This window comes from Tricharina praecox (genome assembly GCF_024521635.1).
Source record: "Tricharina praecox strain CBS 144465 chromosome Unknown BZA05scaffold_21, whole genome shotgun sequence".
Classification (NCBI taxonomy): Eukaryota; Fungi; Ascomycota; class Pezizomycetes; order Pezizales; family Pyronemataceae; genus Tricharina; species Tricharina praecox.
The window spans coordinates 231,154-243,224 of record NW_026250423.1 but is presented as its reverse complement, the minus strand read 5'-3'; the positions used below and the strand labels follow the sequence as shown (position 1 = coordinate 243,224).

The following is a 12,071-nucleotide window of genomic DNA, read 5'->3' as shown; positions in this document are numbered from 1 at the left end:
TCCCGGGACATGTGGGGAGTAAACTAGATGTTGATGTACGATCATTTTTGTTTTGTGGCATTCACTAATCAGAAAAATGCGAATGCCGTGCACTACCTACCAGTTGTTTCGTATCATCTGAAGTTGCTGTAATGAAAATTTGGATATCTGGATATGTAAACGAAAATCTGGGAATAAGAATGCATGAAAGAAACAGTATTAGAAACAAGTACAATTACAAAGCTTCAACCTCAGCACACTTCTCCAAAATCTGTAGCTTCCATATCTGAAACGAGTTCTTCTTCTTCTCGGTCAAATAGTCCACTCGATCCTGCAACATTGTTCCTCCGCCACCGGCATCGCCAGAGGAAGCAGTCTTGGTGGAACTTGTCTTGGGTTTCGGCTTCGGCCTAGACTTGGGGACCGCCTTGATCGTCTTTGGGACAGCTGCGGCTTTTTTAGTGGCTGCCTTCTTCTTCGCGGCAGGGGCGGCAGGTACTTTGGCACCAGTAGCACTGCTCTCAGCCTTCACCTTCCTAGTCTTCGCTTCCGGCTGGGGCGGCTGCACCTCCGCCTTGCGCTTCCTAATATTCGTCCCCTTCACCTCCACAGCTTCCACACTCTCCCCTACTTCGCCCACCCTCCCCAGCACGCCGTTCCCCCCGGCACCAACGCCATCCGGCACCGCCTGCATCCAAGGCCACTTCCTAAACCCCTGCTGACTAAGTTTCTGGACCCAATCATCGACAGCATGTTTCAGGGGAGCCTTGGTCCTGGCGACCTCAGCCAGCACGGCCATAACCTCCCTCTGCTTGGTCTTATACCCCGTTCCACGCTTCCACTTGATATTGCCAATCGGTATCTCCGTGTCGTGCGCCGACAGCCGCTCAATCACGAGTATTCCCACCGCCACAGAGATCGCTTCGATCGCCTTGCCGCGCACAGTGCGGTTCTCGGCCGCCGTGAGCACCGCGTGCACCCCGTTGTACACGTATGTGTACGCGTTCGGCGCGTTGAGCCGTGTGCATAGTGCTTTGAGGTTGGCGGCGAGGGTGGGGTCGAGTGCGTCCGAGGCTCGTGCGGGGGCGGATGTAGATGCGGGTGCGGTTGCGGTTACTGGTGGTGGCGGAGGTGCAGCTGCGGGTGTGGGTGCAGGTACGGGAGCATTCCGAGTCCGAGTCGACGCCCGGGCAGCTGGCGCGAGCGAGGTCTTGAAGTACGCCAGGAGCTTATTATACTCCTTCGGCGGCAGGGGGGGATTCGGCTCGATGCTCGGGATATCGATTTTATTCTTCAGCCTGCAAGTAACCCGGGTCTGTCAGTGCCGCTACCACCACAGCCAAGCTCTACGTTCCTTCCTTCATTTACGGGGGGTAGCTACATACCGTTCACATGCAAGATGCGCACACACGTACGATCGCGCGATCTCCTCGTTCGCCTTGAGGTTGCTAATGCGCGTGTGCGACTGCGCGAGGAGTGAAGTCGCGAGATCGAGGAGCTCCGACGGTATAGGCCCCGCCAGCGACGGTAGGAGGTTGTGCAGGTTGGGCTCGAGTGATTTGTTCATTGTGGTTGTAATGCGGAGTGTTGTTGGGTAAGACGCGACGGATGGAAGACGCGTGGTGGGTTGAATTGGTAATTAAGCGCGCGAAGGAGCTTGCAGGGGTGTTTCGCGGCATTATCACTCGGATGATTACATTTCACCAAGAGGACCAAGGATCACATAGTGTGAGTTGAGTGGGAAGGGAACAGGGAAGGTTGCAGATAAATAGGCCGTAGGATAGGTCACGATTGGTGCTGTGAAGAAACATTCTGAAGCAACAGCCAAAGAGATCCGCTCGATAGATACATTCTGGCATAATTCCAGCATAATCACCCGTATAATACATTCGCTCCACCGTAAGCCAGCACTGTCTTCGTTCCATAAATCGTCTCCAGCACGTCTCTCAATCCCACCTCCCCGCTCTCACAATCCCACAGCATCTGCCCGGGATCCTGCAGATACAGACTGGATCGTCCGGTGCTCTCCCCTGTGAATACTCGTTCGAGCGGGTAGAGTCCCAGCAGCATCCCGGGCCGTTCGCCAAGCGCCTTCTGTGCCTCCAAGAAGATGCGCCATTCCGCCGGGTTATCGATATGCAGCAGGAGGACTTTGTCGCTCGGGGTGCTGGAGAGCGCAGGTCGGACGAGCGTGTAGGAGTACGAGGATTTGCTGAGGGCTGTTAGGTCTGCTGGTGGCGGGTTAGGGAGGTAGGATGCCCATAGTGGATCGACGCGGACGAGCTCTTTGAGGATGCCCGTGATGTGGAGTGGCGTGGACGAGGAAAGGTGGTCGCGGATGTACGGGAGGAGCACGTCAAGGGTTGAAGATACTTCCACACGAATGTTGTGGATGCCGCGGGATGAAAGGAAAGCATGCACTACGGCCGGAAATATAGTGGCCAGCTGGTCGTGTCGGGTATCGATTGCTGCCAGCCAGGCTTCCATCTCGCGGCGGGTACAGTGGCCGGACGAGAAAGCGGCCAGGATCGGTGCGTAGTATTGAATCCGCGGTACATCCAACGTGACTGTTGGAGGTGGCACCGAAGCGGGGAGGAGCGAGACGGTGTCCGCTATGGCAGAGCTGAGGCGGAGAAGAGTTTCCAGCTCGTACATTGTGGGTTTTGTGTCGTACGGTAGCGGTGGACACTGATCACTGATCTCGCCATGTTCAGTGCCGAGATGTCGCTGTGAGAAGAGGCAGATTCCACTGACGATGTGGATCGAGGTGAAGTCTGTGAGCTTGTGGCTGGCCTTGAGCGTGGAACAGCCGCGGGTTGAGAAGAACAAGTGGCTTCTGGTAGGACCGGCTGGGCCGAAGATGGCTTCGGTGAAGGGCTTGATGTTGAGAGTGGCTTGCCCTCCTTCTTCACCTTGATTATGTTCAGCGGCTGGCTGGCTTGAACCCCGCGAGAATACTTCCGTACGCTCGACAAAGGCAGAGCAGCCAACCGCTGCCGCGGCATCAGCCCCGGAAAAAAACGAAAACATCCTATGCAACGCCTTGTAATTCTTGAATGCGGCCTTCGCACACGGCGCATAGAAGTCATTCTGCAGAAACTTGGCCGTACAGTCCGGCAGAAAGTGGAAGTCACGAACGTTACGGATTGGCTGGGGTGGCTGGTTAAGGTCGAGCCTGTGATACTGCACCGTAGACAGCTCTAGATTTCTGTCGGTGTTTAGAACGGCAACGCAGCTGTCATTGATAGGAGGAGGTGTCGGATCGCTCTGTCGTCCTACTGCCCCTGCCGCCTGCGAAGTGACTGGGAGTGAGGGTGGCGAGCCGATGCGAGGTGATGACGGTGGTGTGAGGAGGAAGAGGAGGTTGGGCTGTTCCGAGCTGCTGCTCTTGTCCTGGTGTCTGGGTACACGGGACATAGGTATATCTTCGATCCGTGCAACACTTGCTGCACTATGATGAACGAAAGCCATCCGTGATAAAGACGGCCTTCTCACCCGCGTCCTGTTAGTTTGTCCGTCCACGACCCAGCCCCCCAAGATATCAGTACGACATACCGCAGTAAACTCGGACGTTATACACCTTGAAATATGCCACTCGAAAACGATCAAGTATAGTACGGTTAAGAAGTTCGGACCGTTCTGGAGACAGGAAGCTGGCGATGGTTATGCCCTGATCCGTCCGAAAGAACCATCAACATAAGGTCTTTATATTCCCCGGGGCAGCAGTGAGCAAGCAGTACGGCGAGTCCATCGATCACAATTACTTCGGCCTTTCTTGCGTAGAGCTATCCTGCTCGCCCTGTTGAGCGAAAATAGGGCCAATACATGATGGGAACCCCCCAAAGCCTCGAGAGACTGGAGCACGCACATCTGGTGATTGCATGGACGTCCAGACGGCCGCCGAAGCCGACAACAGGTAGGTAGGAAGCCGTCGGACTATCCTTGGGACTACAGTGCGGGCTGTTGGATCTTGACCAGCTGAAACCTAACATGGTGCAGCGAGGGGCTCTAAGTGGAGCCGGGCGTTGTGAGCCAGAAGTCAACACCGACCAGGAGACAGCCCGACGGAACTCTAAGAAGCACCTAAGCCAACCGGATCGTGGCATGAAGTTTCTTTCCATGCGGATAGATTGTTGGGATCGAGAGAAATACGTACGTAAAGACGCACGTATGCGAGATTCGTCGGAACTTTGTAAGGCGGTGAGGAGGGCTTCTAAACCGCAAATTGCACAGCACATTCGAGTAGCCGACTGTTGAAATGGCAGATACGAGGCGATATTGGCATCCTCTGCGCAGCCTTCCGACGCTCAACAGGGGGTCGACAGAGGGAAGCCTCGATCAAATGGGCTTCATCCGAGTAACAACTTATGCAATGCGTTAGCCGTCCATTGGGCAGCATCTTCGCCCACGTTGCCACGCTTCAGAAGAGTCACCAGTAAGGTTCGATTCGCATCGGTGTCTCTATGCCTGCATTGGGAACGATAGCCGGACTACTGACCGCGGATCGCGGACTGTGGACTGTGGACTGTGGACCTGCGGATTGTGGACCTGCGGACTGCGGACTGCGGATCCAACGCTACCGGGGACGTGCATTCCCCGCATGATCACCGAGCAACAACTGCCGACATTCGCATCTCTCATAAGAATGCCGAGATGGTGCTTGATGTCTTGCAGAGATGCACGGGGTGTAACCTGATCGCTTCAGTGCACACGACGCGGCATTTGCGATCGCCCCTCAGCTGCGGCAAGCTTTGGGGACAGGCCGGCAGATAGCTTCCCCGCGGTGAGCGCATGCTAACGGTGCAATGTACAATGTGGGTAACATACCAGTAGACGCGACGCACATTGGATGTTTCCGCTCCCTTATACACGCAGCGGTCGTGCCCAGATCAATGGCCAGATGGAGAACACGTGGTCGCCGCGAATTCCTTCAGCAGTGGTAACGGGGGAAGTCGTGACACAAACAATGACAGCCCACCGGATTGGCTGCAAAGGGATGGACCTCCCAAAAGCGACGAGTGATCGGAACCGTACTCTAGGTTTTTACCTGGGCATGCTAGTAGTCAGCAGGTTACTGCAGCTGTCCGGAAAACCCTTGGGTCCGTCCAGTCATCGAGACGAAAGCTCTCGCGGACCGTATCGGGACCACCGACTGGCGGATGGCCACTCCGTTCCTTCAGCCCTCGGTGAATCATGATATGTACTTCGTACCCAGCAACAGCTACAAACGGGCCCGCGGCCGAATGGCGTTCTAGGCTACGTAGCGCCCAAAGGGAAGTGCAGTTCCAGCCTTGTTGCGGTTGGTCGACAGCAAATCCTTTCCCTCCTCCTCCAGACCGCACGTATAAAGTGATATCCGCGGGCCGGTAGTGTAGGATACCGGTAGAAAAGCTGCTGGTATCTCCCAATTACCGGTCCGTAGCCGACCTTCCGTTCGTGTCAACACAGGAAGCGACTTGTTGAGCACGAATGACCGCGACCTGAGGAGCTCGGCTCACTAACGCAAATACCGCACTTGACCGCAAGCCGTGTTTGGTCCGTGTATTCTGATAGGAGCGGAAATTGCGGAGCTACCTCGAAAACCCGGTGCTCTGTGCGTCCACTGCAATGAGATGCTCACCAGAGACGACGTCTATGACTCCACGAGAGCTTCGAGTGGGTGGAGAGCGGCTTCTGTCGGCAATGAACTCTATGGCAGTCTTCTTCTTCTTTCCAGGACTCTTCTCACGCATGGAGAGTTTCTTTCTTTTTCTGGTTGTCCTGTGGGGCTTATCGGCACTGCTTCAGTTGTGGCGAAGGAAGCTCTGCTATGCAAGACTTGTGCCCAATGGATTCCCATCGTGGGTTTTCCACACAGAATTATCTGTGAGTGATGGGCTATGATCGCGAAGAACGACCATGCCAATCACAGCCCTGTGCAGGGGATAGCCCCACTTCCCTAATCTAGGTTAATACACAGCCCCTCATTATCTGTCACTCGCGAGACCTGATGGGCTGGGCCTACCTTCCTTCATCGACAGTTTCTACACAAAGTAAGGCAGAACCATGGAATCGGGGCGAAAGCCGTACGGTGCGCAGCTCCCGATAGTTAAGATCAAGCCGTACGGTGCGCAGCTCCTGATAGTTAAGCTCAAGCCACAGTTACACCTCCCCAAAGGATAAAACGACCGAAGTATTCAAGCTGCGAGCCACGGAGGGCTGGAACACTGGAAGTGGGTCATCGGACAACGCCGGTAGTTAAGATCAAGCCGTATGGTGCGCAGCTCCTGATAGTAAGGCTTAAGCCGTACGGTGCACAGCTCCTGATAGTTAAGCTCGAGCCACAGTTATGCCTCTGCAAAGTATAAAAAGTCGTAAGTATTCAAGCTACGAGCCACAGAGGGCTGGAACACTGGAAGAGGGTCATCTGACAACGGCGATAGTTTCCATCTGTGTATTTGAGCACGTATTTCCCGGATCAGGGCATGACACTTGAGAACTTAGATATCTAGCGGAAAATGGTCAGGAGTAAGAAGTAAGTGGTACTCGGACGGCGAAGGGAGTCGTCCATCGTGTGGTGCCTGGTTGCTTACCCGGAATACAGCCTTGCTGGCAACAAGCGGGTGGAGAGAGAGTGAGCCGAGTGAACCGCCACGAGACGAAACTCCCCACAGCCGCGCACAAGCATTCAACGATACGGCTGGCAAACTCACTCTTCACTGAGCACGAGCAAGTATGTACATACTGTATAGTGAAGGGGGGGGGGGTAAAAAATACACTTTTTTTCCCTGTACCAGTACGGTCAAATATCGTATTTTTTTTACCCCCCCTTCACTATACAGTACCTAGGTAAAGCTGCATCGTGAGTTTCGGGGTACAGCCTTGTAGACGAAAAAGTAAAAAGTCGTATATACACGATCTAGAAGAACATGCACTAAGAAACTTCAATCAAGGAGGCCACGATCTCTTCCAATGCTTATTTACACATGTACATATGACAATTCTAAAGTCAATGTCCCAAGGGTATCCTGCTCTGCATCGGACATCAGACATCTCCCTCCCATACAAATACCAGCCGCCTCTCCCGTCTCCCCCAAATTTCCCATCGAAACATACAGCAACTCGGAACAGCAACCCCACCTACCAACTCAAGCTCTATATACGCAGGTATGCTACCCTATCCCATCTCCATCTTCAGCACACCAAGGCTCACCATCTCCTCCAGCCCTTCCCGATACCACCTATACACTACCCTTCTCTCAACTTCCAATATTAACCCAAGCAGGTAAGCCGTTCAACCCAAGTCTCACAGTCACAGTCACAGTGATCATGTACTAATTCAATAAGTAGCAACCACAATGTCGTCCCATGGATACTACTACAGCTCGGGGTTCACGAGTGAGAGTGAAATTGATAGTCCTCCCAAGAACCCGGGGTTGGGGTGGAACCACTTTGCATGTGGCCTCGAACGTTCGAGTGAAGATAAGTTGGACATGGGGATGTTGAAGATGGTGCAGCTACTGCTGCTGGCGGCGGAGATGGTTGATAAGAAGGATGGCGAGAATGGCGAGGAGACGGAGGAAGAAGAGAAAGAGGAAGAGAAGAAAGAGGAGGATGGCGAGGAGACGGAAGAGGAGAAAGAGGAGGATGGTGAGGAGACAAAGGAAGAGGAGGAAAAAGAGGAAGAAGAGGACGAGGGGTATCTCGGGGGTGACGAAGACGACAATAGGCCGCCGAGCGGAAAGGCCAAGAGGTCACGCTCGGAAGCCTCATTCTCGACCTCGGCTTCGAGCTCCAAGCAGCAGAGAATCGATTCCGAATCGGGCCCGCATGCGAGCGCAGAGCAGGTGGATCGTTTTCACCTCCTGCTCCGTGCGGCGGAGTCAAAGCGGTATATGCAGTGAAAGAGCGGTTAGTTTTCAGCTTACCTACCCATCCTTCTGAAGCTGTAGAAAGGCAGAGACTGATGAATGTCGGCTTTTATAGGCGGTTTCCTCAGCAGTGTATCGTGGTAGGACACGGGGCCGGACGCTTCTGTGGTAGACGACTGTGGCTTCTTCTGGGTGAAGCTAGTGACTACCTCGGTCAAGTGTTTTGTATGTTTTTTTTTATCGTTTTGATTGTACTTCAAGTAGATTGTACACGTATCTTTCCGGCATTGCTATCCATACTGAGGGAAAGGGTTATAATCAAGAGTACTTCAGAACCAAGGGAACCAACATGCCAGTGCAGTGAACACGGATGATGGGCGGCGAAGCAAGCAAGCGGGCAACCGGGCAAAGCGCGAGATCTGATCAGAGGTCCAGACGGCGCAAGCGGTATCGCCGCTCGGTGAGGTTCAATAGCCCCGCGAGGCTACTACTAGACCTCCCCTCACCATCTGCGATTGTGTCTCGTCAGCCTCAGATGTTGAAGCTTCACCACCACACCTACAAAACCCCACGCCTACCGACTTCTCTTCTTCTTCTCTTCTTCTCTTCACCACACACATCGCAAGTTGACACAACTCTCTGAGCCAACCCCAACGCCATTCGAAAACCAAACTTTCAGTAAGTGAATCCGTCTTATCACACAAACTCACTCGCAACAATGAATGCTAACACGATATCTACCAGAGATGTCTCCGAAAAGATACGACATCCGCAAGCGGGCTCCGAGGCCCGCTGCTGCCGCCGTGAAGCCTGCCCGCAACGCCCCCAAGGTAAGCACGACCCGCACTTCTATCGCACTGCATCTGACACGGCTCTCACAGATCACCAAGGCCGCCAGCGGCATCTCCAAGTCCGGGCGCGCCAAGAAGTACATCTATGCCCTCAAGGCCAGCACCATGGCGCGGCTCGCGGACATGGAGTTCGACGTGCACACCACGCTCGTGGAGGGTGCGCGTTTCTACCTCCAGCCTGGAGGTAGGAAGCGCATCCCAAGCGGCGTGGTGTCCATGGTCATCACCACGCCCGCTGGGGTCGACGCCCAGTGGCCGGTGGAGCTGGACTTCGAGGAGATGGACTGGGAGGCGGTCAGGGGGGAGGCGCAGCAGCAGGAATTCGAGATGGAAGAAGACGACGAGGAAATGGAAGACGAGGATCAGGATCACGACCAGAATGAGATGGAAGACGAAGACGAGGGCCAGGATCACGACCAGAATGAGATGGAAGAAGAAGACGAGGGTCAAGACCAGAATGAGATGAAAGAAGAAGACGAGGGTCAGGATCAAAACTAGAATGAGACGGAGGAAGAAAACGAGGATCAAGATCAGAATGAGATGGAAGAAGAAGACGAGGAGGAGATGCAGAAGGAGGAGGAAGAATAAGGGCCTTCTCGGTTATTAGCTGCTTTTTGAAAATAGATACCACACAAAATTGAGATACATTTTGAAACCCTCAGTTCCCGGGCGCTAGGTGACCGTTCGGCACACCAGTGACCACCCCAAGTTAATAATTTGAGAAACTGCGTGATGTCAACTGAGCCACAATACATATATAAAGAGTGTGGCATGCTGTTGAATATCTGGGTTGTCGAACAGGTCATCAGGGAAGTTGATGGTTTGTAGCTGCAGCTTTGGTAATGTTCAACTCCTCAAAACCGCGAATTTTGAAAATCCTGCTGGCAACCGAACAGGCCCTACGAGAAGAAGCAGCAACATCAGCAGGAGAAGCAACAAGAGGAAGAAGCGGAAGCGGTGGAAGGGGAGTAGGAACCGGCTGGCAGCACCAGCGGCCGTGAGAATGAATGAATGATCAATCACCAAGTGAAAGAAAGACCTTTCAGACTTCCAGTGGATTCAAGAACACGCTTCTGTATATAGTAGTAAAGCTCGGGCTTCATTAGAGTAAATACCCACAGCCCAAGCCCACAATTATCTATCCTTTCCTCAGTGCTGTGCCTCAGACAACTCCTCCCCCTCCCCCGCAAGCCAGATCCAGAGCCCGAGTGACCTCCATAACTCCATTTCGGCCTGTTCGAGTATCGACAAAGATTCCCAGTCCATTCCAGCCAATCACGACGAGTGAAAACAATCGACGATGAGTGATCGTCCATGAATAATGATACCCTCCGTGCGGAAGGTATCATATTATATACCCCTCTTCCCCCACACACTCTCCGCGTGTTCGAATATCTACTCTAGCTCCCGTTGCACTGACATGATTGACCTCCATCTGCCGTCTCCCGCCCCGCCCCGCCCCGATCCGACCCACGACGGAGACTTTCTTGAATCTTCTTCATGACGTTCGAACGCCTCGCTGTATGTATCTACAGGGAGCGAAGCAGAGCAGGTACCTGGTACTTGGGAACTCGATTCCACGCGTCTTCATAGTCTTCATGCCTATACATAGTATTACCGATATGTAGGTGTGTATCCACTTGCAAGTTGCGCTCGCCGTTTAGTTACATAAAGCAGGGTTTCCTATGTATGATCCTATATGATCCTATATATGATCCTATGTATGATCCCATCATATCTCCTACATACATACGGTATCTCCTGTGGCGGCGGCGGCGGCGGCGGTGGTGGTGGTGGTGGATTGATAGCCATCCATCGATGATCGCACAACCCTCCGACCCTGCTCCGCCTCCTCCTCCTCCTCTCGCTAACTAGAGCACATCGATAGAAAATCCACGCCACGCCAGTGACGCCACTTACCGGCCGCCCCCAAACTTTTTAACTGGAGCAGGCAGACACCGGTGTTCCCCGAATCCCCGGGGTCCGAAGACGGTAAGCACGCCGTTATTTCGTTCTAACGGCGAGCTGGATCTTACATGGACTCTGCGTGGACTCGGAGCACATAAAACGCGACAAGGGACCTCTGCATGTGAAAGTAGATGGATGGTTGCGCTAGGTGGGGCGAGGGGCGGGGGGGCCGAGATCTTGCGGATTTTCGATTCGAGGGGGAGAGGGAGAATACCAAAAGCACCTAGATAATCTATTGTCGCATCAGATTTTTGATTCGCTACATACCACGAGGTCGAGATGAGGGGAGGGGAGGGGAGGGAGGTTACACGCGTGGTGTTCGCGTGACAGTCCGGCAGACCCCTCAGCACTCAAGGAGTGAAGGAGTCAAGCACTCAAGGACAGAGAAGTCGACCGATAACTCGGCATTCTGGGACTGCCTAATCGTGCATAGTAGGTAGACGGTAGGTGGTAGTTAAAGTGCAAGATCTTGATATTTGTTCCTTCAGGACTACCTCCCGGTACCGCGGACACTCCATCTCTGTCTCCATCTACATCTACATCTCCGCCGCCGCCGCCACATGACATGACTTCCCCGTCCCCGTCGCCGTCGCGAGATCTAGATTCTACGTTCTGGCGCTGCAGACGCGCACCGCACCACACCGCACGCACGCACAAGAAGAGCCTGCATAGCGCAGCCACCTGCCACGGCCCGATTCTGGCAGGTCAAATGTAACGCAGCGATGTCTGCCTTCGGGGCTTGCAGCGGTGAACCTGATTTCTGCAGGATGGAACTGCAACTGTGCTTCGTGCTTCGGTTCGCCAATGATCGCTTTTGGGTGCCAAGTCGTGAGATTTCGGCACGGCGGCGGGCGGGCGGTATAGATAGCATCTATAGTACCGTATCTACCGTATCCATGATCTGTGGGGCTGCTCGATCTGCTCTACCGGAGTACCGTAGTTATCTATGTAACCGTCAAACATCAGCCGCGAGTCTACTACCTATTCTAGTCGGCAGTAGAGGAGGGTTTTGTGGGTACATAAAAACCTCTGGCCATACCGTATCATATGGAAGTGAGTTTTTCCGTCGAGCCCGTGCTAGAACAGAGTACCTAGGTACACAGCAGGCTTTTGCCGGCTCCGAGTGTGGTTTCCATCCCTGATTCGGATCTGCCTCCAGATTTCATTATATAACGCAGGCCCGGCGAAGAGGAGTGGATGCCAGCGGTGGACCCGGCCGGGATACCTAGGTTGGATGGGTGGAGCGGTGGAGAGGTAAGACTGCGAGCCGCTGTTATCGCGCTCGCGATGGCCGAGGTGACGGCGGTGGGTATGGCCAGTTGGTACATGTTACATATCCTCACGCGCTCACCGCTCGTATCCCCCCACAATGGAAAACATCTCCAGATATGATGTACGTGGAGTGGCCTCGATAACCACTTGC

At 53.9% G+C, this 12,071-nt stretch overlaps 4 protein-coding genes across 4 annotated transcripts; 2 read left to right on the top strand and 2 right to left on the bottom strand.

Annotated features, from left to right (window-relative positions):
• Nucleotides 1-18: 18 nt before the first annotated feature.
• Nucleotides 19-1,597, bottom strand: BZA05DRAFT_405052 (origin recognition complex subunit 6-domain-containing protein). The gene is made up of 2 exons (XM_051484372.1): nucleotides 1,365-1,597; nucleotides 19-1,277 (listed from the first exon to the last, which is right to left on the bottom strand). The coding sequence occupies exons 1-2, from the start codon at nucleotides 1,544-1,546 to the stop codon at nucleotides 215-217; spliced, it is 1,245 nt and encodes a 414-aa protein (XP_051337313.1). The 5' UTR covers nucleotides 1,547-1,597; the 3' UTR covers nucleotides 19-214.
• A 219-nt stretch (nucleotides 1,598-1,816) lies between these two features.
• On the bottom strand, nucleotides 1,817-2,874 carry BZA05DRAFT_405051 (uncharacterized protein). The gene has a single exon (XM_051484371.1). It carries the CDS (start codon nucleotides 2,632-2,634, stop codon nucleotides 1,852-1,854), a length of 783 nt encoding a protein of 260 aa, XP_051337312.1. The 5' UTR covers nucleotides 2,635-2,874; the 3' UTR covers nucleotides 1,817-1,851.
• A 4,442-nt stretch (nucleotides 2,875-7,316) lies between these two features.
• On the top strand, nucleotides 7,317-7,862 carry BZA05DRAFT_420560 (uncharacterized protein; the record flags this gene model as incomplete). The annotated part of the gene is made up of 1 exon (XM_051485648.1): nucleotides 7,317-7,862. One exon carries the CDS (start codon nucleotides 7,317-7,319, stop codon nucleotides 7,860-7,862), a length of 546 nt encoding a protein of 181 aa, XP_051337311.1.
• A 541-nt stretch (nucleotides 7,863-8,403) lies between these two features.
• BZA05DRAFT_457562 (uncharacterized protein) lies at nucleotides 8,404-9,268 on the top strand (the record flags this gene model as incomplete). Its single annotated transcript, XM_051487578.1, has 3 exons — nucleotides 8,404-8,659; nucleotides 8,711-9,161; nucleotides 9,210-9,268. The coding sequence occupies exons 1-3, from the start codon at nucleotides 8,552-8,554 to the stop codon at nucleotides 9,266-9,268; spliced, it is 618 nt and encodes a 205-aa protein (XP_051337310.1). The 5' UTR covers nucleotides 8,404-8,551.
• Nucleotides 9,269-12,071: the final 2,803 nt, after the last annotated feature.

What these genes read in the sequence shown, in the direction of transcription:
- BZA05DRAFT_405051 (XM_051484371.1), bottom strand. Translation starts at nt 2,634, where the DNA reads ATGTACGAGCTGGAAACTCTTCTCCGCCTCAGCTCTGCCATAGCGGAC.
- BZA05DRAFT_405052 (XM_051484372.1), bottom strand. Translation starts at nt 1,546, where the DNA reads ATGAACAAATCACTCGAGCCCAACCTGCACAACCTCCTACCGTCGCTG. An exon ending in GCGCATCTTGCATGTGAACG is followed by an intron (nt 1,278 to 1,364) that starts GTATGTAGCTAC and finishes GGTTACTTGCAG; the next exon opens with GCTGAAGAATAAAATCGATA.